This window comes from Enoplosus armatus, chromosome 1 (assembly GCF_043641665.1).
Source record: "Enoplosus armatus isolate fEnoArm2 chromosome 1, fEnoArm2.hap1, whole genome shotgun sequence".
NCBI classification, from domain to species: domain Eukaryota; kingdom Metazoa; phylum Chordata; class Actinopteri; order Centrarchiformes; family Enoplosidae; genus Enoplosus; species Enoplosus armatus.
Genome location: NC_092180.1, coordinates 6,947,534 through 6,974,571, shown reverse-complemented (window position 1 = coordinate 6,974,571; position 27,038 = coordinate 6,947,534). Strand labels below are relative to the sequence as shown.

Below are 27,038 nucleotides of genomic sequence, written 5' to 3'. Positions count from 1 at the left end.
AGACAGAGTGGAGGTCCAACTGAAGCTCAGTGTCTAATGGATTACGACTTGACAATTTGACCTTTCTGACCTTTTTAAAGTCGTCAGACACTACAGTGGAAACCTAAACACATGGGTCATGTTGTGTTTGTAGAAACCATTCTTGTAGATGTTAGAGATTAAAGTACCCAAAAGCCATTATTGTTTAAAAAAAATATATTTTTTATATCCATAAAATGCCATTAAAATTAGAAAAAATGGATGAATCAGTAAAACTATATTGAAGTAAAGTTTTATATTCCTGATGAGACTAGAATCTCTAATCAAGTTTAGATTGTTGAATATTAATGTCACACACGAGGCGAGGCATACATGCTCACACCCTGCTAATACTTATCATCTCTGAAGCTCACAATGGACTAATGCTCAAAGTCTAATAGCATTTTGACTCGTTTGTACATTTAAGCTCTCTGTCAGACTGATAAAAGCATGAAATGTGATCGGCAGTGTAATTATCCTACATCTTTGTCATGGGCTGATGAAACGCATCATTTGACATGCAGAGCGCATACAACTCTGCTACAAACCTTTTAATCAACTCTCTTCAGTCTGTCTGACCCAAAATATATAGCTCCGTTAAATTAAAGTGCCATCAATGGCAACCACTTTCCAAAGCAAACACATTAAAGAGCAAATAACATTTATGTTGGTGTTTACCTTCAGGTACAGCGTGTTTATCCAGATATCAGCTCATGCTTGTGGAGGGTAAAGCTTTCTAAACACAGTTTGCCACACGTTCAGGACACCTATATGAGATCAACTCTGAGTTTTCATAAGATGCATCAAATTATAAGATAAGAGCCTAGTTGTCTAAAACATATATTTGCCTAAGTGTACTGCACATAGGATCTCCTTTTGGGTTTGCAAGTATTAATCAGGTTCACTATCAAAGAAAGCACCAAGCAGAGCAGATGTTACTGCGCTGACAATCTGATTCATCTGCTTTTTTTTCTTGGAATATTCTTAAATTATTTTGATTATTAAGATTAGTACCCCAGAGCACTACCCCATATCATATATATCATATCATATTCTGGGATTGGTTGTGGATTTGTCTCTAATCTGGCTATACAGGTGTTGGAGGGGTGGTTGGATGGTGCATGGATTTCCCACCCATGCACCACTCAGCCACCCCCAGGGTAAATTGTTCCCTCCGTCATGTTGTTTATTGTTGATATAAATAGAAATTAAAAAGAACCAACGTCAAAAATGAGATCCAAGAGGTTTAACCACAAAACAGTATGAGCTGTCTCCCTGACTTTGACTGTGCCAAACACATTTTGGGGATAGGAAATCTGATTATCTGCACACATTAAAAATATGTGCAGTGCTTGAAAAAAGAAAAATAGACTGATAAACAGTAGAGAAAGAAAACTCTAAACTTGCATGAACTACCTTTCAAACTGGAGTTGTAATCCTGTTCAGTGACCAGCAGATGTCACCTTGTTTTACAAAAGCTCAGTATGATGCTGTGCAACCTTTTCAGCCTCCCTGTGCTTTCAAACTCTTTAAAGTAATTTAGAAAAAACAAGGCAAGTCGACATTGAGAAGTCAGGAAGATGATGCAGTGGAGAGATATGCACATATGGAGGCTGATGTACTGAATTACTTCGTGACTTCCTGGGGTTGGATCCTTTAGGACCATTTAATCAGAAACACTAATATACACTCACTATATGTACGACAATACGAGGGATTTAGAGATGTTATTCATTTATATGTTTCACATTGTACAAAAAAAGGAAAAGACAAAACATGTATTTGTAGCTACAGTATATGGAGATGGAATCTACTACTTTATTTATTTATTATTATCCTCTGTCAGTGGATTCATGGTCCATCAGTGAGACAAACTACTATGGGCAGAGTCTTGATGCTGCAACAAATCTCATCGCTGTCCTGCCAAACAGCTGCTATTCATTAAGAGGAGGAGTTATTTATTACCCCCCCCCCCCACACACACACACACACAGACACACAGACCCACAACACCATCATTCCCGCACCCCGCCAGGATTCAGCCGTAGACTGAGGACTCTCTCTGCTCTCACTTCTCGCTCGGTTCAACATGGACTTGCTGAATTTTCTGTTTTTTCTGGCAGCGGCCGCCTGCACAGTGAAAGGTAGGCTGTCTGCATGCGCTTTAATAACTCCACAGCAGAATCTGAGCGTCTTTCTTGCGGTTTTTGCGTTTCACGTGTGTGGTTTAGCTTCTCTGGATTGCTTTGCATGCCTCCTCACTGGAATGACATACCTGTTGTGCCAAACACCGAGTTTTTGTTAACATCGTTCTTTAATATCAGTTATAATCACCCGTGACCTCACCAGTATCTGTAAATATGAACTAATAAAAAAGTGTAATATTGGGGGGAGTTATTTTACAGTGTCCAAGCATTTCAGCACTCCCCTGTGGGCTCATCTTTGTTAACACACAAGTGTCTAGTCAAAATCCACCGAGCTCTATATTAAAGTATAATCCACCAAAGAAAAAGGCTCAATGTGCGTGAATGACAAGATTTGCATTTCCATTTGATGTAACGGTGCAGCCATAAAAATCAAACAGGTTTTGTTCTTGTGAGTGATTGTAATGAGTGGAAGTATGTTTTCTCTAACTTTAAAGCTGTTTAATATGAAATTAACATGCTTTTACATGTACAGTAAGTAGTGATGTAATGACTGAAAAACAAGGTCGTGTAGCCTACAATGGCCTACACATTACATTTCCTGTTTTGTCAAAGTGTGTGACTGATTTGTCTGTCAGCAGTGAACTCCCTGCAGCTTTTACTGATGCTATGTGAGTTTTGTCGCGATTAAGTTTTTTAAGAAAGCAACATGGCATTAATCTGTATTTGTATCGTTTTCCTACACTGGGACAAATGAGTAAAAGTGACTCTAAGATCACAGCACAGCAATTATTAGCAGGGGAAGTAAATTCTTGTGTGGGCATGTGTTCGTGTGTGTGTGTGTGTGTGTGTGTGTGTGTGATAGACAGGCTGAGAGACAGTTTGAAAGCACCAGAAGTGTCACCCTAAGTTCATCACTCAAAGCCCTTCATTGTAACGGAAGACTGGACAAAGGTCTCTATATTTAAATCAGAGTAACACAGTTCTCGTTGTACCTTCCACACTATGGTTGCAACATATACAGTATTTCCATTGCCTATGTATTAACTACACACCCTGCAGCTGCTGCCTGTATAGAAGGACGCACATCACAAGCCATCCATACACTTGTTAAAAAATGCATAAAACAATGTGAGGAACCCTGATGAACCCTGATTTTTTTTTTTAGTGGTAATTAGTTCATGAAACCTTCATGACATGCTGTGTCTCCTCAGTTTTACTCAAATCTGCTCTGAATTTTGAATATTTTGATTGAGGCAATTCACTTACTGGTAATCACTGAGTCAGGCTCTTCAGTCTGCACTTTACAGGCACTAGTTAATTGAGGCTTCCCCTGAGAGTGAAGTATAGAGAGGCAGATGGAGAGAAGTTGTGTTAGGGGCCGTGCACATACATGCACATCTGAATGTCTGAGCACATGTCTGGGGTACTTAAGGCCCTTGTCCGTCTCTCCGGCATTATTAAGGCTGTTCAATTTGATTAAGAGGTAGAAAGACTTTGCTTCTCCCTTTTTATGTCTCACGGCTCACTTTCAGCAACATATTGGCAACATATCAGAAATGTTCCTTGTGTGGTCTGATGGCCAGAAATGTACAGGGATGAACTGCAGAAACATCTTCGGACAATAACACATTGATGTCATCTTGCTGACCCTCAGAGTGAAATTTGATTATGGTGGGATTGGGGGAGGGGCAGATCTACAGGGGATTCAGCCATGAACAAAGACCAGCTTTCAGCTAATCTTTCAGTCTTTTTTTTATTTATTTATTTATTTTTTATGAAAGAACCAGATGCGACAGAGAGCAGAGGAATGGGAAGATGCCTCTAGACAACAAGCTCTCTGCAAAATCATCGAGATAATGTGCTTCTCATAGGTGGTTTAGGATAATTGGGCTGTGACCATTAGTGAAGTGAATAGATGCTGCCAAAAAAACGCTCCATAACTCAAGAAGGGAGACGAGAGTGTGTTAAAATGAGGGGCAGGTCTGATTTGAGATTGCAACGTGAGATGAATCAAGTCCAGGTATTGTATTTGGATGATTGCCTTGGGCAGGCTGCATGTGTTTCACCACCCTGGACTTGTTAGAATATTCCACTCTGAGTAAAGAGTTTTTATACTATTCAAACATTAAATGAGATGGAAAAAATTTTCAAAGTGAAATGTTTCAGTGCAGACACAAACTTTACCTCAAAGTCACCCAGCGTAATGTGGAGCCTGGTTGGTGGTGGGTACCTGTAAAGTGAGCAGTGCAGAGAATGAGGAAAAAGCAAGATAATGTATAGTAAGACGTGTGATTATGAGTCTGAAACTGCAGGGATTAGATGACATGGGAGGTAGAAGGAGAGAGGAAAGGTTGACTTTGAGAGCTGGTGCAGCCTCATCAAAATGATGATTTGCCCAATAATTTTAAGCCACGCTAGTATCGTGGTTCTAGGAAGGGTCTAGGAAATGTTGGTCTGACGGTCCAGACTGGAGTATCTCAACAACTATTGGATAGATTGCCCATTCATGTTCCCCAGAGGATAAAGTCTGCTGACTTTGGTGATCCCCTGACTTTTCCTCTGTTGCCACCATGAGCTTAACGTTGTGGTTCATGAGCCAAATGTAACTTTACAATTATTGGATGGATTGCCGTGAAAAGATATTCAAGATCCATAGAGGATCAATTCGAATGACTTTGATCATCTGGCTTTTCCTCTAGCGCCATCATCAGGTCATTATTTCAATTTGCCCAGTGCTTTAGTTTATGACCAAACACCTGCAAAACAAATGACATTTCAACATGTTAGCATTGTCACTCTGCATGTGAGCATGCTGACGTTAGCATTCAGCTCAAAGTGCCGCTGTGCCTTCAGTAAGTACAGCCTCACAGAGCAGCTAGCATGGCTGTAGACTCTTAGTTTTGTTATTCTGGCAATATCTTTGGGGATCACTAGCTGCTCATTACTGTGGTGTTTCTGCACCACATTGCACTTTCCCAGAGGTCTCTTTAATTGATCAAACAAGTTCAGTACTGTGATATGAATACTGCATAGATAAACACTAAGGAGTCAATAAACACTTGATCATAAAAAGTTTGGTACTGTGACGTCCTCCTCTCTGGATTTTCTATTGGTGAAGTTTTAGCATCATTCCTGTCGTTGTCTGTTCAATGGTGGTCATCACTGCTTAAGCATTTCCTGAGCTCTTTCTCAGTTATATCAGTTATATAAGACATTGAACTGACTTGCAGTCTCAGACAGTCAGTTCAGTTCAGTTTATGCTGCAGGATGGTGGCTGTGCTGGAGTTTGGCAATGAAATTGAACATTCATTGGCAATAGATGTGACTAACAGCGCCTGTCTTGCCCATTTCTTTCTGAAGTGATCATGAAAGTATATTTACTGTCCAAGTTTCTTCTGTAGTTTCTCTTCAAGGGCCAAACCAGCGCAGACTATACAGGGACCTGATGGACGGCTACAACCCGCTGGTGAGACCAGTCGCCAATGACTCTGATTCTCTCACTGTTCATTTCGGCTTCACCCTCATGCAGATCATGGATGTGGTACGTAAATAACATAACGGCTCTCCACACATACCTAACATGCACATGCACTGCACAAGATGTGTTACGATAACTCAGTCTTGTTTAGGTGAAAATCAATTCTCATGTGTAAGAATATTTACTTTTCCAATATGGGTAAAGTCAATACTAGCAGTTATTTCTTTTTAAATGATCAAGTGTTCCAGTTATCTTTCATGCACATTCGTACATTTTGGATGATTTTCATCAGGGTATGGATGTCTTTAAGTCATAAATTCAAATTGCTATTGATGCAGAAAGCTTTAGCACAACTGATGAAGGAACTGTCTTGGCAAACAGTTGTCACTGTTTAACAGTCAATTACTTTTAAAGTGCTGTGGACATTTACACATTTGGATTTACATGATTCGTCCTTTATGAAACTTACACCAAAATACCTGAATAATAATATGAATAAATATCACGTTTTTCTAACAGGATGAGAAGAACCAGGTTTTAACAACCAACATTTGGCTACAACTGGTAAGACTTTTCCCTCTACAATGTATGTAAAGATAGAAAAGCGAGAGAGCTGCACAATATTATGGTTACGCTCACACATACACTACTATTTTAATAATAAACACATCCATTTTCTATATCCAGTTATCCTGTTTGTGGTCACAAGATGCTGGAGTCTATCTGAGCATGAGACAGGTTACACCCCGGTGGTTTTTCTGGGGTTATGTGTCGGACTATTTCTTGGCCATGACTTCCTGGAGTCCTCACAGCGTCCACAAGACTCCAGGATGTGAGACACAGAATCCCCCCCAAAAAAACACAAATTATATTTTACGCATGATTAAACAAACAAGATACAACGTGTTAATTCTTGAGCTTTAGAAGTGCTGGCAGGTGGGTTTTGTAACGTTTGGACAGAGCAAGGCTAGCTGTTTCCCCCTGTTTCCAGTCTTTATGCTAAGCTAACTAGCTTCACATTTGCTGTACAGATAAGAGAGTTTTTCTCATTTTCCGCTTTAAACTGTACTTTTAACATTTTTTTAACGTCATAACAAGTGTAACTAATTACTAATGTAGTACATCTGTGTTGAAATGATTAGTTATTGTCTTATCACACCTACTGGTACCGGGCCATTTCCTTTTCATCTTCCACAGGAGCAATATGTCTGTTTCTCGTCCATGCAGTGAGATGAAGTGTGTGAACACAGATGTTTTATCGCAGCCTGTCCATTGTGTGACACGAGTTCCCTGCTGCTGCACCATCAGCAAGCTGTATCAAGGCTGCTTGGTCTGTTTTAAATCACCCTGTGGAATCACAGCAGCAGACTCCCTCTCCCACTCCGCGCCCTGAAAAATCGACTTCAGCTCTCAAACTCAAGATAGCGCACAGAGCATCCTCGGTATCTACCGTCTGTTAGCGTTGATCTAGCATATGTTGGCTTTGTCTACTTGTGTGGACTCCAGGGAAGAAAGTTTAAATGTCCTGAAGATGCGATCATCTCTGAAAGTCACTTTGAGACATTGCAGATGGTCCTGTAAGATTACACACTCAATCATTTTTGCCAGAGAGTAGTAATTATAAGATGTTTAACTGCCTCAGGATAGTTTTGGAATGAACACATTAAAAATGCACTGACAATTGTAGCATTTAGAGCATAATGACATGAATAATTTAGTGGCTTTGGTTTTAGGCATCATGTTTGTGCTTTGTTAAGGACAGCTGAGTGGTTGACTGCAATAACAAACTACTGTGTAGTATTTTAGTTTACCCATTGCTCTTCTTTTTTTTTTCCATGGTGCCCTCTCCTGAGGCCGTCAGTGAGTTTCAGTAAAAGTGTCCTCATGGAATAGTTCAACATTTTGGGAAATACAATTTCTTGCAGAATGTTAGACAAGAAGATTGACACCCGTCTCATATTTGGCCACCTTTTTCAGTACAAATTAAACCAATTAGTGACAATTAGTGAGCTTTAGAGGTGTTGGTAGGCAGATTTGTTGTTTCCCCTTGTTTCCAGTCTTAATGCTACGTAAAGCTAACCAGCTTCTGACAGATATGAGAGTGGTATCAATCTTCTCTAACTCTAAGCAAGAAAGCAATGACAATTATTTCCTTAACACCGATCAAAAGAATGGCAAAGTAGAAGCTGATAGAAATATTGGAATTAATGGATGAGATCAGTATTTCTTGGTGAGGATGACTCTGTGGAAATGCACCTTATTCTGAATTTACCATGTGAGCTATAAAGGTGATTCCACCCTCACTCAATGTGTTTTACTCAGCCTTTATTAGCGCCTGACCTTTTTAGTTCTTAATGCTGGCCACAGCCATTTTTTGAATACCAAATGAATTAAAAATGATCTGATTAGAAAAATCCTCACAAAAAAAGCCACAATATGCACTCATCTGCTGTGGGCCTGGATGGGTTTTGTGCTTGTTTTTCAAAGAGGTCTGATATGGGGAAAGATTCAGCTTTCTACTCTGGTTTTGATCAACACAAATTGTGCAGTTTCACTTTAAATAATAACTATAATCAGTATACTAGGAAACAAGGTGTGTTATAACAAACAGCTTCATGGTTCTCTGTGATGTTGGAGTTTTGTTATTTTTTGTCGTGTTTTGTCCCTTTCCATTTTGTTGCCACCTTGGTTTTTCTGAGCTCAGCCCATTATTTACAATAGGTACCATGGTATTAGGCATCAGGGCTTTAAAGCTATGCTCACTGCGAGTCACTTCTACTGGATGGATTCCCATGAAATTTCATTCATGGTCCCTTAAGGAGAGGGGGATTCTAATGACTTTGGTGATCCTCTGACTTTCCTCTATCGCCACCATCTTCACATATTCGGTAAAATAGCGTGGTATCTGCGACAATGGATTGGCACAAAATTCAGACACTGAGAAGGTGTATCCTCCTGACTTCGGTGATCTCTTGACTTTTTCCTTTAGTGTCACCAACATGTTGACATTTCTGATTCAAAGTGAAGTGTCTCAACAACTACTGCATTGACTGCCGTGACATTTCATAACTTTGGTGATCGCTTGACTCTTCCTCAAGTGGTCAGAATCATCAGGTCAAATTTATCAATTATCCAGTACTTCATTTTATGGCCACATACCGACAATATTAATGGCTACTTTCTGTGTAGTGCTAATTTGTAAATGTTAGCATGCTAACACACTAAACTAAGATAGTGAACATGGTAAACATACCTGCTTAATGTCATCACAGAGATGCTAGTGTGGCTGTAGACACTTAGTCTTGTTTGACAGACTGTATTAACATAAAGCCTTTTGATGAACACATCATGACGGTGACGTTACCATTTGGTTTGAGATCCAGGTGCTATGAATGCCTCTTCACTGCACTGACATCTGGAAAGACGTGACTGGTTATTATCTTCTGTGTCCAACCTAGAATTACAGTAATGTGTTTGAAAGTCAGCTGATCAACAGTTGTTGAAACCAACGACCTGTATCTGATTTATACATTTAGTTTGACACCTTAGAATCATAACACAAGCTTATCCAGTGCTACACGCTTCGTGCTGTTTGAATAGCAAAAAAAGGGTGTATCTTGGGAAAATGTTATTCCTTCCCAGATGCCACTGAAACCTGGTACAGAGATTGAACTCAATTCTCGTAGCATGTCTCTGCATAATGTTACCCGCAGGTGCTGTCACATACATTTATTTTACCTGTTATAGAAACTGTCACTACACTAGTGTTAAATTCCAGCTTGAGTTCCTAAACAAGGTTTACTAAACTGGAGATGCAGCCTCATACAGGTTTAAGGCTGTATGTTAAAGATACAGTATGTATGTGAAATATGCAAAGTACATTTTGTTTCTGTGTCTCACAGCACTGGACTGATTCTTACCTCCAGTGGAATACATCAAGCTATCCGGGTGTGACCAATGTGAGATTTCCTGACCATCTCATTTGGAAGCCAGACATTCTGCTGTATAACAGGTAGGTATTGTAAGGACAGTCCTGCTGGGTGCTGCACTGTAATTGGATATGCATGGTGTCAGACTCAGCATGCATGCATTGTCCTCTGCACAATATAAGCGGGGGGGGGGTTCTCAGAGGGATGATGGATTTTTGGGTTTGTGTCTTCCTGAATTAAAAACAAGATAGCTGCAATGACACTGACTGTGATATATTAGACACCACATATCTGACTTTTCTGAAACATAAAGGAATCATTTGTTTTGGCTGTGTGATCTCTTGTGTTACAAATATGTAAGTAAGAAGGACATTGTGCCTCATGAAAGAACCACACCACTACAAACACACTTCACACCATTTTTTGGATTTAGAATTTTATCTTTGGTATAAACAAAATGTACGAGTGGTCCAGACCTGTCGAACAAGTTAATGCCTTGTGAATGAATTGGGGAAAAAATGAAAATTAGAATAATTATATAAAACTTTACCCTTGAGCACCTCCCATTTTTAAGGACAGCTTTGCTTGAAATATATTTTTTTGGTCTGTGGTCTTTGGTCCCTAATTCCACTTCTGACACTGTCAAATTTGTTATGTTTTCTTTTTCTGCTGATTTCTGACATTAGGGCTTGAAGATCTGTGGTGTGAAGTTCTTCTTTTTGTTCTTGGGTGACATTTTTGTGAATGAAATTTGCCCACAGATGTGGCGGAACAGGTAGCCTTAGATAACAATTTGGGGGTGTATTTTGCAGGTGGCATTCATCAAGTTGAAAAGAGCGATTTATGACAAGTGTTTGCTGTAAAGAGGGTTTACTGAATCTGACTCGGAACACTTGTACGATCAAACCTCAAGGTACACAGTAAGAGAGGCTCAGGATAAGAAAATTATGCCCAACAAACATCTAGTTCTTCTGTGAGATTATACTTATTAGCCTAATTAAAATTTAAAGCCCACCTACGAATGGGCCAAATTCGACAGTATATAGGCACTGTGTGCTAGTTTTAAAATAGACAAGGCATATGACAGCATAAAATTGTCCTTCCTGTATATCCTGAAGAGAGAGAGGTATATTAACCCAAATGTTCCACAAAACAAACAATCAATCAATATAAAGTACAATCACAGTAAACTGTTACTACCCCCTTCCTTTTGGAACAACAAAACAAAACTTGGATATCAGAGATGTTGCTCTGGAACATTACAATTCGAGGCCAGTGATGCTCTGTAGTTTAAACATGTGCAGTGCAGTCTAGAAGAGCTCTTAAGTGCAATAAATCATTTAGACAAATGAATAAACTTGTATAAAAAAAGATGGGAGAAAATGCATTTTATGTTATGTCCCTAATGGAAAATGCTGTAAAGATCACCATTAATCAATCTTTAAAAGATTTTCTGAACAAATCACATTAGAGCCACTCTCCTCTCCCACAAACTAATGAGGGGGAAAGCATTGTACTTCATTTATCATTGTCCACTGAGTAAAGCCTTGATTTGAGACTCTTTGAATTAGACACTGCTGCAAGTTACCTTTTTTTTTCTTTTTCTTTTTCAAGCAACTCTTTCAACTTCAGCTCAACCATGCCTCAACCTCTGGGGAGTTCATTTAGAGGCAGTGAATTGTGGGTAGTAGGGGAGAATGAGGCTAACCACTGAATAACCATCTCCAGGGAAATGTTGCGTCAGTTGTGGCTCCTTGTGCGCTGTGTACCTGCTGCAATAATGAGTTAGAGAAATATTTGTATTTTCACACTGCATCTGTTCCTCTCGCCGTTTGTGGCTCATCCAAATTTTTGTTGCATCCTTATAATTAATAGCGGTTCTTGCAAAGGTTGCATCAGTGTATGAATTTATTAAAGTGTTTTCCACTGAAGCTGTACTTTGGTTACAGATAACTCAGCAGTAAACACTGATGTAGCTCCATGTTGTCCACAGTGCCGATGAAAGATTTGATGCTACTTTCCGCACCAATATTTTGGTCAACTCCTCAGGCTCCTGTTCCTACTTACCTCCAGGTAAGAGTCATAATCTCAGTTAGCCCTCACACCTCAGTATCAGACCAAACAAGTGTTTATTCATTGGAAATGTTAGACGTTGGATCGTTGCCCCCTTTCTCTGCTATTTTTTACACATACAAATATTTCTAAATAGTCAAAGATGCTACTTGTTTTGGGGAAACACCTGTTATACACGTTCAGATATACGTACATAAGCAGCAATGTAAAGACTTGTTGTAAATGAAGTGAAATGGAAGACATGATCATTTTTAAACCAGATAACTGAACCTTATATTCTACCTCCAGAGTCTGAAAGAGAATGCACATAGGAAGTAAATATGTGAATGTAAAAACAACAAGTTTTACTGGGGGTTACGTGTCCGGGAGTTTTCACACTTTTTGTACAGATCAGACAAACAAGTTATTAAATGTTAATTAGTGAGCTTTAGAGGTGCTGATAGCCAAATTTTGTTACCTTTGGACAGAGCTAGGCTAGCTGCTTCCCCCCTTTTTCCTAAGCTAAGCTAACCGGCTGGCTGTGGCTTCATATTTAATGGACATATATAAGTAAGAGTATTATTCATTGGTATTATTCATCTTCTCATCTGACTCTTAGGAAGGAAGCCAATAAATGTATTTCCCCAAAATGTCGAGCTGTTGCTATATTCTGTTTGTAATCTAATGTAAAACGCTTCAAACACGTGGATCCATCACTATCACACTCTTTGAGTTGTGATCAAACCCCTGCTGACCCACTACTGCCTGACTCTGCAGTCTTAAAAGATCTATGACACTTTCTGTAAAACCGTTTACACACACACACACACACACAATAATGCATGGGTACACATGGAAACAGGAGGCCTTCCTGTCACAGCTGGTGATCACTGCTCTCCCTGGCAGGCTCTTCTTCACCCCTTTTTTCCCCCCCATACAACGAAAAGGCTGCTTCGCCTCAGCATGTTAATCAATACCGGCGTAAATAGCTCCATCATTGAATTTCTTCTGGATTGATTGCCTCTGTCACAAGCAAATTGCCTCGCAACTTTGTTCCAAATGGACCCTCATTGAATGCCATATTGGCGCAAAATAGTCATTCGCCGCTTGAGCTCAGCACAGCTGCATTAAATGAGTAAAACTATATGCAGATATGACAAAGAGGGCCGTTCCAAATCGCTTGAGTTTCCTGATAACTTGTCTTTGCCACTGAGGTTCGTTGCAATAAATGGGAGTCATTCTATATGTCTGCCCCCCTTCTCTATTCAGTCCCTGCTGAGGTTTATTATCTTCATGGCGGTGAGAGAGAGGAGAGACCTTGTTTACTGCCGACGTCTCATATCTTTCTTAAATATGGATGGAAATTACTTCGGTGCCTGCCTCTCCTGAAGGATTACTGGCCACTTCCATCTCATTGTCATATTGGATTTTTTACTCTTGTCAGGATGGATAGCACTCGGACTCCATATCTTGTCTGCCTCTCTAGCTGTTGGGCGCTGTCATTTCTCTTTTCAATCTCCCCCTGCTTCCTTTACTCCAGAGTAATTGATTACGGTCTCTATCAGAGCTCGAAATATCACTCCAAGTACAGTACATATCAAAGCAAGTCTTTCTGTGATCCGTCTTGGTCTTTTCATGTTTCTCATCACAACAGGGATCTTCAAGAGCACCTGCTACATCGATGTGCGCTGGTTCCCCTTTGATGTCCAGAGATGTGACCTGAAGTTTGGCTCCTGGACATACGGGGGCTGGTCTCTGGACTTAAAGATGATGGAGGCAGATATCACCGGCTACATCGCCAACGGAGAGTGGGATCTTGTCGGTAGGAGGGGCCGGCGGCCGATGAAGTGCAGAAGATTGATATTCATAAATTCATGACAAATTTTATTATTGCTCTACGTCCTTTCTGCCAGAGTAGATTGTGTTGTGTTTTGTCTCGCAGAGGTTCCAGGACGGGAGAACAAGCGTATCTACGAATGCTGTGAGGAGCCGTACCCCGACGTCACCTTCACCGTGGTGATGCGGAGACGGACCCTCTACTACGGCCTCAACCTGCTTATCCCGTGTGTCCTGATCTCCACTCTGGCCCTGCTCGTCTTCCTTCTGCCTGCTGACTCGGGTGAGAAGATCTCACTGGGTAAGGAACACACACACACACACACACACACACACACACACACACACACACACTCTCACACACACAGTTTAAGAAGTGAATATAACTCATGACGTATGCCTGATGTGTGCTGTGAACTACAGTATATAAAAGCCTTTTAAAAACATTTTGTGATAAGGAAAAGAAAGATCTACATAACAGCATTTTATACTCCACATGAGTTATTTGTCCCTCCATCTGTCTATGACATAAATACAAATTGGTAACAAACTGAAGTGGAGCGATGACCCTCAACTTCGGCTATCAGAAATACTCAATATCTATATTCTGATACGGGGCACCACCCTAAAAAAGGGGGAAAATAGCCAATTAATGTATTCAGTCTCAGTCTCAAAGGTTGCTACGGAGTTCTTGACTTGTGTACAGTGACTGTAATACTTCATACACAGAGTGTCAGACACTGAAGACTGAAAATCTGAACCTACTTCACCTGCCATATACTACCTCATTATTTATTCATTTAAACAGTGCAATGTATATCTATCTATATATATCTATATATATATGTACATACGTGTACATTGTTATTGTATTTTTTTCTCCACTTAAATATTGTAAATGAGTATATTTTTTATTTCTTATTTTTTATTTCTTATTTTTGTACATACTCTTATTTCTAAAATGAGAGCACCGGTACTGTATAATTTCCCCCCGGGGATCAATAAAGTATTTGTGATTCTGATTCTGATTCTGATTCTGACACAACACGTGATCAGGTTCTTTGTACATGATATATTTATTAAAGTACAAACACACAACTACAAAAAAAAACTTAACATACAAATGAATGAATACATACAGCCATGAATCAATGGAATGAATACAATGATGAACAATTAATAATTAAATACAATGACAGACAATTAATGCATGAAATGAATGGACCACGTGGTGAATGAGGATTTTGGCAAAATGTATTAATTTGGGGCAAACACAGAAAACCACTAAGTGGATAAAACTTTAGCAGCTGAGAGGTTACTGGGAAGCAGAGGGGAATATTTCACGATTCCACATCATGACTGAAGGGAGATCCTACTCCACTATCACAGGGCCGTTTCTTGCTACATCCGGACAATGCCCTTGCATAAGGTGTTGGCTTCGGGGCCCTATGCAACTGTATCGTCTGCATATAGCAAGAAACGGCCCTGGTCCAGTCTGAGGTCAGTTTAATGATCAGATGTCCTCTGAAGACAGTTCATGACCCGGAGAGGCCAGGTGGACAACAATTCAGGGAAGGGTTTTTTTGCCTTCTCAATGAAAGATGTAGAATTATTCATCATCACCATCGTTTTCACACTCCAGAGCCCTCGAAACATCAGAAGGAATGCACACATGTACAAACACACACACACACACACACACACACACACACACACATAAACTCACACATCTGGATCTAAAGCACTGTTTGGTTAATGAAGGAATCCAGCTGCAACGCAGGACTCTAATGATTTGAGGAAGGTACAAACTGCATAAATTAACGCCCCCACTTCCCTCACTTCCATATACACTACACATACACACACACACACACCTATACTGCCACCCCCCACCCAGACTGTATAATTTATGCATGAAATGGGCTCAAACATTCAAGTCAACTGTGACAACTGAGATAAGATTAAACAGTTTTCTCGGCCCACTGACAGTTAAATCAGTCACTCAGCGCTGATTATCAGATTGCTTTGTCCGCAGAGGAAGTGGATTAATGATGAAACCATTGTTTTTCACAGAATGACTCATTACCCAGGAGACAAATGGGCTAGGATATAAATTTATTGTAGATGATGAAAAATGTGAGTTTGGCTCTGTGCTTCAACCACTTGGGTGCTGTGAAAGATTTCATTTGATTATGATCTCATTAGTTTCCATCTGTATTCTTTAAACTGTGATATGTTTTTGATCAGCACTCACTTGTTATTATTGATCACAGTCAAGTCAGCATGGTAGGGGGCACATCAAAGTGAGCCGGTAAACACATTAATTGGAAAGATGTGAGAAAGAACTGTAAGAAGTCTGAAAATCTGCTACCTCGCTACCTCACCTCACTCATCAACAAGAGGTGTCAACATCCAGACACTATTTAATGGGTCAGATTTGAAGACTTGATACGGGGCAGCATATAAAGTCTGAGCAACTCCGGTGTGTAGAGCGAATATATCAAATAAGCTTAACACGTAGAAATCATATTACCTAAACACGTTATCTACCAGTGCAATGGTAGCGACAGGGAGTATGGTGTGTGCGTGTGAGTTATGTGTAAGTTAGTATTGATTAATGTTGAGAGGGAGCTGTAGGTCACTGGGATGCAGAAAGACAGTCAGCCAAACTCTTCTTATAGAGCAAGTAAAACATGTATAGATGGATTTTCTGATGCATATGGACTACAAATTTGAAAGCTCCCTAACAGCCGCCAAGGGGCACAGAGGTGGGCCAACAGAAAAAATTCATCTCTACTTTGGCTCGCAATGATTAAAAATGTGAGATGACTTGACAACCTTAAAAAATACTGTACATATAAATCTGAACGTATATGGATCGATGGACACAAAATAGTCCTCTCAGTGTTTTGTTGATCATGGAGATTGATCCTATGTATGCTGAAGGAGGTTTTCCTGTACTGAACAACATCTTACAGTGATATTTTTATTTTTCTGTAGAAAATTAGACCAAAGGCAGTCTCTGCCATACTTCCAGTTATACTTTTTTAAAACTTGTTGTTTTATTGTCTACTGTCCAATCACTTGCCTGTCTTTTCCTGCTAACCACAGCTATTGCAAGGGAACAACTTGTGCCTGAATGTAATATTGACATCGAGTGGCCAATGTTTGGTTCCAGAAGTAAAACTATTCTTTCTTGAATAATTAATTTATAATATAAGTTACCAAAATAAATGTAAATGTAAAACAATGTAATGTAGAGCGATACAAAAGCCCTGCAATAAATACTACCTTTTTCAAATGTTAAGTTTTTGTTGAGAGTTGTATTTTAGTTACTTTAGTTGACTCAACTCTATGTAAAGTTTCGGGGTTATGCAGGTAGCGATGCAGATCCACATCCATCAAATCGAATAATTTATTGGAGCCTTGGTGGAAGTTTGTGCCATGGGTCCTCTGAATTCATTTATCCAAGGGTTGATGGAGCAATTTTTCTACCTCCTTTATATACTGTATATATATATAAATACATATATATATATTAAAGAATATGAGAAAAACCTTAGAATATAATGCAATGCAATACAACAACATCACAAACTGCAGTCAAATTTGCCACCAAGTTGGTTTTCTGGTCACTCAATGTGTATAAAAACAATAATTAATGAAAAGGCTATGTCATTTCAATTTTAAAAGAATCACAGAATAATTCAGCCGGAAACTCTGTACTGCAATTAATGACATGTTTAGGATTTCAACAATGTTGCCCAAAATGAAAGAGCACTGCGTTGCGTTGATTGGAAACAATAGTGAGGGCACTACTTCATTTTCTCTTCTGCAATGAAGCAGGGCCAGACAAGCAACCTACAATAAGTGTGTGCGTGTGTGTGTGTGCGTGTGTGTGAGTGTGTGTGTGCGTGTGTGTGTGTAGATCGACTGTATATGAAGTCAGTATATCAACCCAGCCACTTGTTGACATCATTCCTTAAGAATGGTGAACACCCATTGAGAAATGCGTTTTCTTAGCATTTACTCCCAGATTTAATTTCAGTAAGATAAGGCTGTCGTGAGAATTATGATTTGTAAAATGCACAAAATCTCAATCTTTATTCTTATATCAGTGCTGCAAAGGGTTGTTTACATCAGAAATACTGTGTTCATGTTTCATAGAACTTTATTGATTTGTTTAAAGGGTTGCTTCATCCAAATCACAAAGCAAAAACATATTTTCTCATGTGGCATCTAGCTATGCATGTAGTTATGGTTGCATTCACAAAAACGTTTGATATCATTCTCTTTAAAAGTATTAATATTAATTAGTTTTAACAGTATTAGATATGATATTTGAGATCATATATATATATATGTATATATATATACATATATATATATACCACGCATAGTCATTTGAAAGTATTCGCATGCTCCTCCTCGTTCCATAGATATTAGAAACAAAAGCAGCAGCAGTCATGACAACGTGAAGGCAGCTGTCAAGTGTTTTTCAGAGGCGTCGAATGTATATCAGCATGCCTGTAGCTCTTAATCCTGCACAGAAGTTCAGTCTTTTAGTGAGACAGCAAGAGCCAGTGGCTTAGCGATGTCGGCTCATTAGTGAAAACTCCTTGGTTGATACGGCTGTAATTTCTGCTCACAGGAACTGTCTGTCTTCCTCTGTTCACTGCTTGCACCTTCTCAGGTGATGTAGTGATTGACTGTGGCACATTATAAGCTTCGACAGCTCTGCAATGTGGCCACAGTGCCACACCAGAATATCTGTGAACAACAGAATAGAACTGAGTACAATGCAACTGGAAACACTTGAATGGAATGTATTGAATGTATATTCATAATACTAAAAGGGAAAAGCCCACTTAATCTTTTGCATATTATTACAAGATAGTTTCTGGGCGGATGGAAAAGTGTGCGTGTGACTGCATCTTTTTGTCATGTAACATCCGATTTATGCAGACTTTCAACATCAAACATCAAAGAAGCATGGGGTCCTGTCATAACTGTGTGACTTGAATGCTTATTATTGCACTTAATAGTTTTGTTGTGAAGTGCTAACTGAGATTTGGTCTCCTTCCCAGGCATCACAGTCCTGCTCTCCCTGACTGTCTTCATGCTGCTAGTTGCAGAGATTATGCCCGCCACTTCAGACTCGGTGCCTTTAATAGGTAAGCCAGGCTAAAGTTAAACGCGGCCGCTATGGGTGTCAAGTACTATCAGTGGGGAAGACACGGGTGAAATTTTGTAATTTTTCATCAGGGGTTCTCTTACATCACAGTGTAACTACGTTTAAGCAGCCATCCAATATTTGTTTTTTTCTTCACCAACCAATGGAGACAATGGAGTAAAATGAAGAAGTAGCTTTTTTGCATTTCTCTGAGACTCTTAAAGTGAGTAGTGTGCTTCAGGCAATAAGGGAGTTTTGCTCTCTTGGACTGTGAGTTTGCCCTTTTTCCTCATACTGAAACCTTTTATTTCATCCTCTTCTTTTCTCCTTGTAATGTTGCCTGCGTCTGTTTTACTGCGTGACACAACTCTCTGAATCCATTCTTACTGTCTCCTCTATTTCTTCTTTTCCCAGCTCAGTACTTTGCCACGACCATGGTCATTGTTGGTCTCTCAGTAATTGCTACAGTTCTGGTCTTACAATATCACCACCATGACCCAGATGGAAGCAAGATGCCGAAGTGGGTGAGTGCCGTTTCATAGTGCATCAGTATCTGTAACTTATACTATGATCCCAGTAACACCACTGTAGTTGCTTGCCTCTAGCCGCACCATAAAATTGCAGCGTTTATAAAGATAAACTTTGCTGCTTTTGTTTTTTTTTCTTGAATTAGTCCGTTTAGCTTCACTTGCAGTAGTTAATCAAGATTAATATTTTTGCCTATGTAAGGCTGTTTGTTTACCAGGTATCTTTAACAGGCAGAAATGTGCTGAGTAGTTCACAGGACAGCACCAGAAAACTGCATGCTGTTCAAATGTGCTAAAGTTAGCGTGCCAGTGATGAAAATGTAAAAATCTACACACAAAAAATGACCATGAGGATTCGAGTGATTTTATAATGTCTTTCTTTCTTGCACGGTGAGGTCTCCTGATATAATAACATACTGAAAAGGTTTAGTCAAAAAAGGCTTTTTCTGGGGCCATGGTATAATCGGCTTTTTATTGTGATTGGTCAGTTTGTGTGGAGCTGATTTGTAAAAAAAGTAAAGTTAAAATTTTTGTGGTAACCCAAACAAATCAGACATAAAGGATGAAGGCTGGCTTGTTGTCCTTTGGTGTATGTGTCCTATATACGAGCCTTATTCATTATTGTTTGATCCCAAAGACCCGTGTGATCCTGCTGAACTGGTGTGCCTGGTTCCTGCGCATGAAGCGCCCAGGTGAGGAGCGGGTCCGTTCAGCATGTCACAACAAGGCTCCCCGGACCAGCCTGACCAGCATGGAGCTCAATGCTAGCACCTCAGCCTCCCAATCCGCCAACGGCAACATGCTTTACGTTGGTGTCCGCGGCCTGGAGAGCATTCAGTACTCCACAGCCGCCACCTCGCCTGACTCCGGGGTCCTCTGTGGACGGCTGGTCGGACGAGCAGGTGAGGATGAGATGCTCCTCCCCGCAGGTCACGGCTCCTCATTGGGCAGCATCGAACCAGAGCTGGCCAAGATCCTGGACGAGGTGCGCTTCATTGCCAAACGCTTCCGTGACCAAGACGAGGAAGAGTCAGTGTGCAGCGAGTGGAAGTTTGCTGCGTCTGTTATCGACAGGCTTTGTCTCATGGCTTTCTCACTCTTCACTACCCTCTGCACCATCGGGATCCTCATGTCAGCTCCCAACTTTGTAGAGGCCATTTCCAAAGACTTTTTCACTTGAGAGCTTCAACCAAAATAAAATCCTATATCAATCACTCTTATCATCATTTGTAAACTCAAGGGGAGGTCATTTGGATACAGTGAAGTCTGCTAGTATGGGACTTATGTATCATCTAGTATCTAACAATACTTAAAGCAAATTCAAATGGAGGACTTAATAGCTGAATGTATGCTTTACATGATGGTGATGAAAATAACCAGTTTTTGCTTTTTATATTATGCAACCTAATGGCATATTAAAGGAAAACATATAAATGTGACCCCCCCCCCCCCTGTACTGTTTTAAAAATGACTAATACTACAAAGCATTGTTTAAGTGGTGTAATTTGCTAACCTACAAAGAATGCAACTGTGGCTTGTTATGTGATACTGCCTGTGCATCATCGTTCACTACATTGCATCTATTAGAAGATCCTCACTAAAATCTGATTCCTCATACAAAACATAACAGCTCCAGTATCTTGTATTGAAATGTATTTGTTGTATCACATGAATACTCATATATCCAAAACTGTAATGTGATGTTGTAAATTGCCTTTCTATAAACATAACCAAACACCTTCTTAGTTATTGTTTCTTACTTATTTTTGTTAGAACACTTGTGATAATCAAATAATTACTGAGGTCAAAATATGCTTTTCATGGTGATTAGTTATTAGTTGTACTGTGATGTCTCACAAATAAACGTATTTTTTCAACTTGAAAATGGGACAGCATACCAAAAATGTTTTCTTGCTGTGCAGAGCTGTGTTTTTTATACCAGTATAAGTATTCTGCTGCTCCATCCACATTTTCCTATTTGTACTACAAACAGTAACTCCGACCCTTTCATTCATTTCAGGGCACCATCATATTGAAACAGACAACAGAAACAGAACACACACAATACAGAAGGCTTTTTGACAACCAGCCAGCAAAAGCCAAAAACTACTCTGGGTAGATAAAACACAAAAGTACTCCGATACAGCTCCCGGAGAACTCTGTGGGGCATGATGAGTCATCAGTTAGCCTACATCCAATTCTGCAAGAGTGAATGAAAAATTACAACAAGTTGACAAATACTTGATTTGATGGCTTGATTTTATCATTAGTTTACTGATTATTGGACTACTTTAACTCCACTGCAACCAGTTACAGAAAGTGTTGAGACAAGAATGTAAGATTTACAAATGCATTTACAGATCCCCGCCCGTATTCCACAAACAAAACATTTATTACATGCATTACAAAACATTTTAATAGAATTTGTCTTTTATAGCAAATTCATTATCATACTGTACTGGTAACAGTTTGTATCTTGATCAAGAATTTATTCAAGTCGTAAAATACTTTTTCATCGGCAGAATCAGATGCATCATCACAGCAAGGTACTCTGAGTAATATAGCATTCTCTTATTGTAAAGCCATTTGCGGTTTTGGGTAATATGAATAAAACTGACTTGGTGGTACCCTGAATGGAGCTGAGTACAAACTGCATACACAGATCAGTGGTGGAGGAAGTACTCTTCAGCTTAAGTAAAAGCAGAAATAAAATACTCAATTACAAGTAAAAGTCATGCATTGAAAATGTTGCTGAAGTAAAGGTATGTAAGTATTATTTCCAACATGTACTTAAAGTGACAAAAGTGCATATAATATAATATATAATATAATAAAAACGTTCCTCACGATGTTTTATACTGTAATATTTTACAAACAATCAATTGATTAATCAAGAAAATAATAAGCAGATTAAGCATAATGAAAATAATCATTAGTTGCAGTCCTATACAAAATAGTTACAAATTAGCTCCACCTCAATCAGCTACAACAATAAAATCCTGCTTTTATATGAATGCATGAGTAATAATAAACTAATCATGTAATGTATACTATAATACTAGAACATAACAGTCACAGGGCCATTTTACTGCATTGGGTACTTTTACTTTTGATACTTTGAGTAAATTTTCCTGATTACATACCTTTACTTAAGTAACATCATCAATGCAGGACTTTTATTTGTAACAGTGTTTTTTACAGAGTGGTATTAGTACTTTTACTTACGTAAAGGTTCTGAATACTCAGTTTCAAATCTCAGGTTCTATCTGAAGGCATCTGTATTTCGCTGCATTGCAAAACTGCCACCTGGTGACTGAACAGGCACACACAATTACACCTACACTGATCAAAGGGTCTATAGTTTCATGAACAGTTGAGTTTAACTAAAGACAGAAATGACAAAATAACGGCTCTTTTTGTTTGTTTGTTTGTTTGTTTGATTGATTGAAGTTGTTACGAGTTGGGACGAACGGTAGGAACCTTAATCCACAGCACGGGTTGTTTCAGGAAGGGATTCTGTGCTACCACGCAAATGTGTGCGCCTTTATTATTTCGCCGGCTGGAAACACATCTATTCAGTTTTAGTTTGACACGCCACCAATATCTTTAGGTTGAGCTTTGAGCGGTAAGTCTTTCAAAATGTCGGACGCGTTGCTGCAGTGGTGTGTGGACCAGTTACACCACAAGTTTGGGTTGGAGGCTTGTGAAGACATCGTCCAGTAAGAAATGTTAATGCTTGTTAAATCTGACAGACTCGCTAGCAACAGGCTAACGTTAACGCCTGCAAGTCTACGAGATAAAAATGCTAACTTAGCTTGGTCGTGCTTAACAGTTTGAGTTTTCCAATGCGTATCAAAATGTTGTCAATCACAATTATATATATATATATATATATGTGTGTGTGTGTGTGTGTGTGTGTGTGTGTGTGTTAGATTTACTTGTCCTTTGATATAGCTAGCTATAAATAAGTTTGGTATTACAGCTGTCACAGCAGATAGATAGTTTGACAGGTGTATTAGCTATTTATTAGCTAACGGTGAACCAATGCTTTCATTCCGTAATATGTCAGACTCTATTAAATCCCACTTTTCCAGGTGACACATCCTGAGTGATGTAACTTGTGTGTCTTTTGCGTTTATGTCACATGAATGATCAGATTACGTTTTGTAATTATTTATAAGGCTCGGAGACTTAAAAACTTTTAACTAAGTAGCAAACATTTTTTGAAGTAAACAGCCTGGAAACAATATGTCAGCATCATGTAATCTCCATTAAATGATCTGCAGACTTAAAAACTATTAAGATAATTCCCAGTTTCCTTATTTTGTATTCTATGTAGACATTATTGACACCATTTCGGCCACAGATGATTTTCAAATATTGGTGATTGTGATCACACTTGTATGGATAGTTTGTGATAAGAAGTCACACAATAATTACATTTTTAATTAGATAAGACATAGACACGTATTGAGGACAATAAACCCAGTCCCCTTAGCAAATAATTGACTGATTATTGATGAAGAAATAATTAAGCAGACCACTGAACACTGTTAGAAGCCACACAGATATAAAGGAGAATTTGGAATTGAAAAGCAACATCCATTTTGATGAATGGTAATCGTGTCATCCTGCTGTGTAGATACATTCTATCCATCGAAAAAGCTGAAGAGATTGAGGAGTACGTGGGAGACCTCCTGCAGGGCACGGATGGGAGAAAAGGCCAGTTTATAGATGACCTTCTCTGCAGATGGAAGAAGACTCAAAGACAGGCCACAGATAACACAAGTCTTTTCCTTTTCAAGGAATCCGTTTCATCGGCAGGTAAATGCATGATGTCTGCCGTTGAATGTATTTAGATTTAGAGTGTACATAAAATTCCTCCCAGCCATTAACAACATGCTATGAAATGACTATGCAAGGTACTTGGGCATTTTAAATAGATATAAAGTCTAATGATTAAATATCTTATGAATGCAAATGTAATTAACTAAAATATCTGAATTTCTCTCAAATGCACTATCCACAATATTTGTTTAAGGTCATTTGCTAATTTCCCTTCCTAGATTCACCAGATATGACCAAAGATACCCAGAAGAAGTCAAAGCGCAAGGGCCGCAACAAACAGGAGGTGATGACTGTGAGCCAAACAGAGCCTGAACCAGAGGCAGTCAAAACCCCCATTGATCTGATGAGGGTGAGTACACATCGGCCTAAACATTTGTTCTCTAATCACCTACTTCATGAAGGTAATTCTCATGGTTTGAGTACAGCAGTGACACAACACATTAAGTTAATTTGATCCATTTCATTTTTATTGTTGTGCTAACTTGGTTACCTCATCTATTTCTTTCCTCTCTTAATTTATTCTCAGGCCCAAGAAAACAGTACTCCTTCGACAAAGAAGAAAAGTAAGTTTGTCAATCTCTATAATAAAGAGGGACAGGACAAGCTGGCGGTCTTACTCCCAGGTCGACATGCCTGTGAGTGCCTTGCCCAAAAGCACAAACTCATCAACAACTGCATCAGCTGTGGACGCATTGTGTGTGAGCAAGAGGGCTCGGGACCCTGCCTGTTCTGTGGAAGCCTGGTACATACGTTTTTTGAGTCCTTAGATTCCTTTTTTTAGAATTTCAATCTACTTGTCGTATTGATAATCCTTATTTTCTAGTTTAGTATTCTTTACTCACTGGTTTTTGTTTTTCTGATTCAGGTCTGCACAAAAGAGGAGCAGGAGATCCTGCAACGAGACTCCAACAAAAGCCAGAAACTAAGAAAGAAACTTATGGGAGGTGAGAGTCAAAACTTGTCAGAATTATTTAATACTAAAATCTATGAAATAATGACGTGTGTTGATGCCTTGAATTTGTTTTTATTTTGGTGACAGACGGTGGAGAAAGAGATTATCTCCCACACCAAGAGGCCATGATGAAGGCTGGCTTGGAGAAGGCGGTCCAGCACAAAGACAAACTGCTGGAATATGACAGGAATAGGTATTATAAAACACACTTACTGTAGAAGGTATTCACGAAACTTGGTGATAACACTAATAACTATTTATTTGATAGTATTTAATTATTTAACCTAACCTAACCTAACCTAACCTTAATCTGACCCTGTCCCCTTCAACCCCAGTGTCAGGAGAACACAGGTTCTGGATGATGAGTCAGATTACTTTGCCACTGATTCCAATCAGTGGTTGTCACCCGGTGAGCGAGAAAAAGTGAGGAAAAAGGAAGAGGAGCTTAGAGAACTTCGCCATGCCTCTCGTAAGGACAGGAAGATCACTTTGGACTTTGCTGGTAGACAAGTGATTGATGAAGGAAACAACCTCAACGAGTACTACAACAAGTAAGATAGTCTGACACCACTTGAATCAAGGCAGAAAGGTCAGATATGAGTTATGTAGTCATGCTAAACACTTTCTCCTTTTGAAATGTTTGCAATACTTTGCAGGTTGGATGAGACCCTCAAGGCTATGAACAATGACTCTATGACAAAATCACCAATGTATCCTGAAAGACAAGGCGGAAGGCAGAGCCTCGGAGCACTGGTCAACCCCAACATAATGCAGTCTGCACCAGAGGTAGGTTATTTCTGACATATATACTTAACGTAAATTACAGCTGTTTCTCCCACATGTAGCCTGAGTTTGCATATTACTTTTTCTTTTGTGCAGATGGTATTCATACAGATTCTACTAATATAATGACAATTAATGCACTTTTTTAGTTTGTGGATGTCGGAGGCCGTGTAAACTACAATAAAAAAATGGAGCATGGACAGAGTTCGGCGGAGGACAAGGGAGGAGAGGAACGGTACAGGTTGAGGCTCCAAGACAAAAACCTGCAGGAGATGTCTGACGGGGGCTGGTGCCTCAGCATGCACCAACCTTGGGCCTCACTACTGGTCAAAGGCATCAAGAGGTAAAGAGTGAACAAAATCTCTCTGAAAGACTTGATTTCTGTCAGGCCAGTGAAAGCAGAAGTAACATCGCATTTTGTGTGTGTGTGTGTGTGTGTGTGTGTGTGTGTGTGTGTGTGTGTGTGTGTGTGTGTGTGTGTGTGTGTGTGTGTGTGTGTGTGTGTGTGTGTGTGTGTGTAGGGTAGAGGGGCGAACGTGGTACACATCCCACCGGGGTCGTCTTTGGATTGCTGCCGCAGCCAAGACGCCCACCGCTCAGGAGATTGCTGAGGTGGAAGCCATGTACCGCCACATCTACAAGAAAGGTACACATACTGTACACAGCAAATCAGGAAATAAGACTGTATATATGACTGAATACTGGAAGTGATTTTCTTCTAGTTGTTTTAAGTACAGCACTTTAAATGAAACGCACACATCTTGGAAACAAGTGCCAAAGAGTCTGATATATGATGCCTGCAGTTTCGCATGTTGGTGGATCTTTGATTGGTCTCGTTTTCTGTGCAGAGCCCAGGTTTCCCAAAGACTACCCCACTGGCTGCCTGTTGGGCTGCGTCAACATGACTGACTGCCTGTCTCAGGAGCAGTTCCGTGAACAGGTCGGTGAAACTTTACGCCATACCAAAATTATGACTTCAATACCAGCGTACTAAATTTCATAGTACCATAACTTAACTGAATTGTAGAGCAAATCAGAGATGTGGGTGGAAATTCAGGCCATGGCGCCATAGCAAATGACAAAAACCATCAAGGAAAGACAACTACAGTGTTTTATTTCTACCAAAGTGTGTCATCATAAAAAATATGCATAAGGGAAAGTGATGGATGGAAAGAAGTGTAAAATGATAAATCACTGTGATGCTTTGCAAAGTGATTGGAGGATTTTCTTTTCTTAAGTTGAGTGTCAGTGTTTGGTTGCTTTGTGATCCAGGTAGTTGCAACAGAAAAGGCTTG

At 39.6% G+C, this 27,038-nt stretch overlaps 2 protein-coding genes across 2 annotated transcripts in view; both read left to right on the top strand.

Annotated features, from left to right (window-relative positions):
- Positions 1-2,068: 2,068 nt before the first annotated feature.
- Positions 2,069-20,340, top strand: chrna7a (cholinergic receptor, nicotinic, alpha 7a (neuronal)). Its single transcript, XM_070924177.1, has 10 exons — positions 2,069-2,162; positions 5,567-5,706; positions 6,163-6,207; positions 9,546-9,655; positions 11,566-11,645; positions 13,279-13,446; positions 13,567-13,761; positions 18,548-18,634; positions 19,048-19,157; positions 19,798-20,340. Exons 1-10 carry the CDS (start codon positions 2,108-2,110, stop codon positions 20,338-20,340), a joined length of 1,533 nt encoding a protein of 510 aa, XP_070780278.1. The 5' UTR covers positions 2,069-2,107.
- A 2,406-nt stretch (positions 20,341-22,746) lies between these two features.
- trip4 (thyroid hormone receptor interactor 4) overlaps positions 22,747-27,038 on the top strand; it is a 67,492-nt gene continuing 63,200 nt past the window's right edge. The window contains exons 1-11 of the mRNA XM_070907573.1: positions 22,747-22,879; positions 23,803-23,984; positions 24,227-24,357; positions 24,535-24,750; positions 24,874-24,952; positions 25,048-25,153; positions 25,296-25,511; positions 25,617-25,746; positions 25,893-26,086; positions 26,265-26,389; positions 26,592-26,683. Of these exons, the coding sequence (XP_070763674.1) occupies positions 22,800-22,879; positions 23,803-23,984; positions 24,227-24,357; positions 24,535-24,750; positions 24,874-24,952; positions 25,048-25,153; positions 25,296-25,511; positions 25,617-25,746; positions 25,893-26,086; positions 26,265-26,389; positions 26,592-26,683 (1,551 nt within the window). The 5' untranslated portion in view covers positions 22,747-22,799. The remainder of the gene's footprint in view (positions 22,880-23,802; positions 23,985-24,226; positions 24,358-24,534; positions 24,751-24,873; positions 24,953-25,047; positions 25,154-25,295; positions 25,512-25,616; positions 25,747-25,892; positions 26,087-26,264; positions 26,390-26,591; positions 26,684-27,038) is intronic.

Bases quoted from the DNA above. Each gene is read 5' to 3' on its own strand.
- chrna7a (XM_070924177.1), top strand. From the start codon at position 2,108: ATGGACTTGCTGAATTTTCTGTTTTTTCTGGCAGCGGCCGCCTGCACA. The intron at 11,646-13,278 runs GTAAGAGTCATA...TCATCACAACAG, and splicing joins CTGTTCCTACTTACCTCCAG to GGATCTTCAAGAGCACCTGC. The intron at 19,158-19,797 runs GTGAGTGCCGTT...TTGATCCCAAAG, and splicing joins GAAGCAAGATGCCGAAGTGG to ACCCGTGTGATCCTGCTGAA.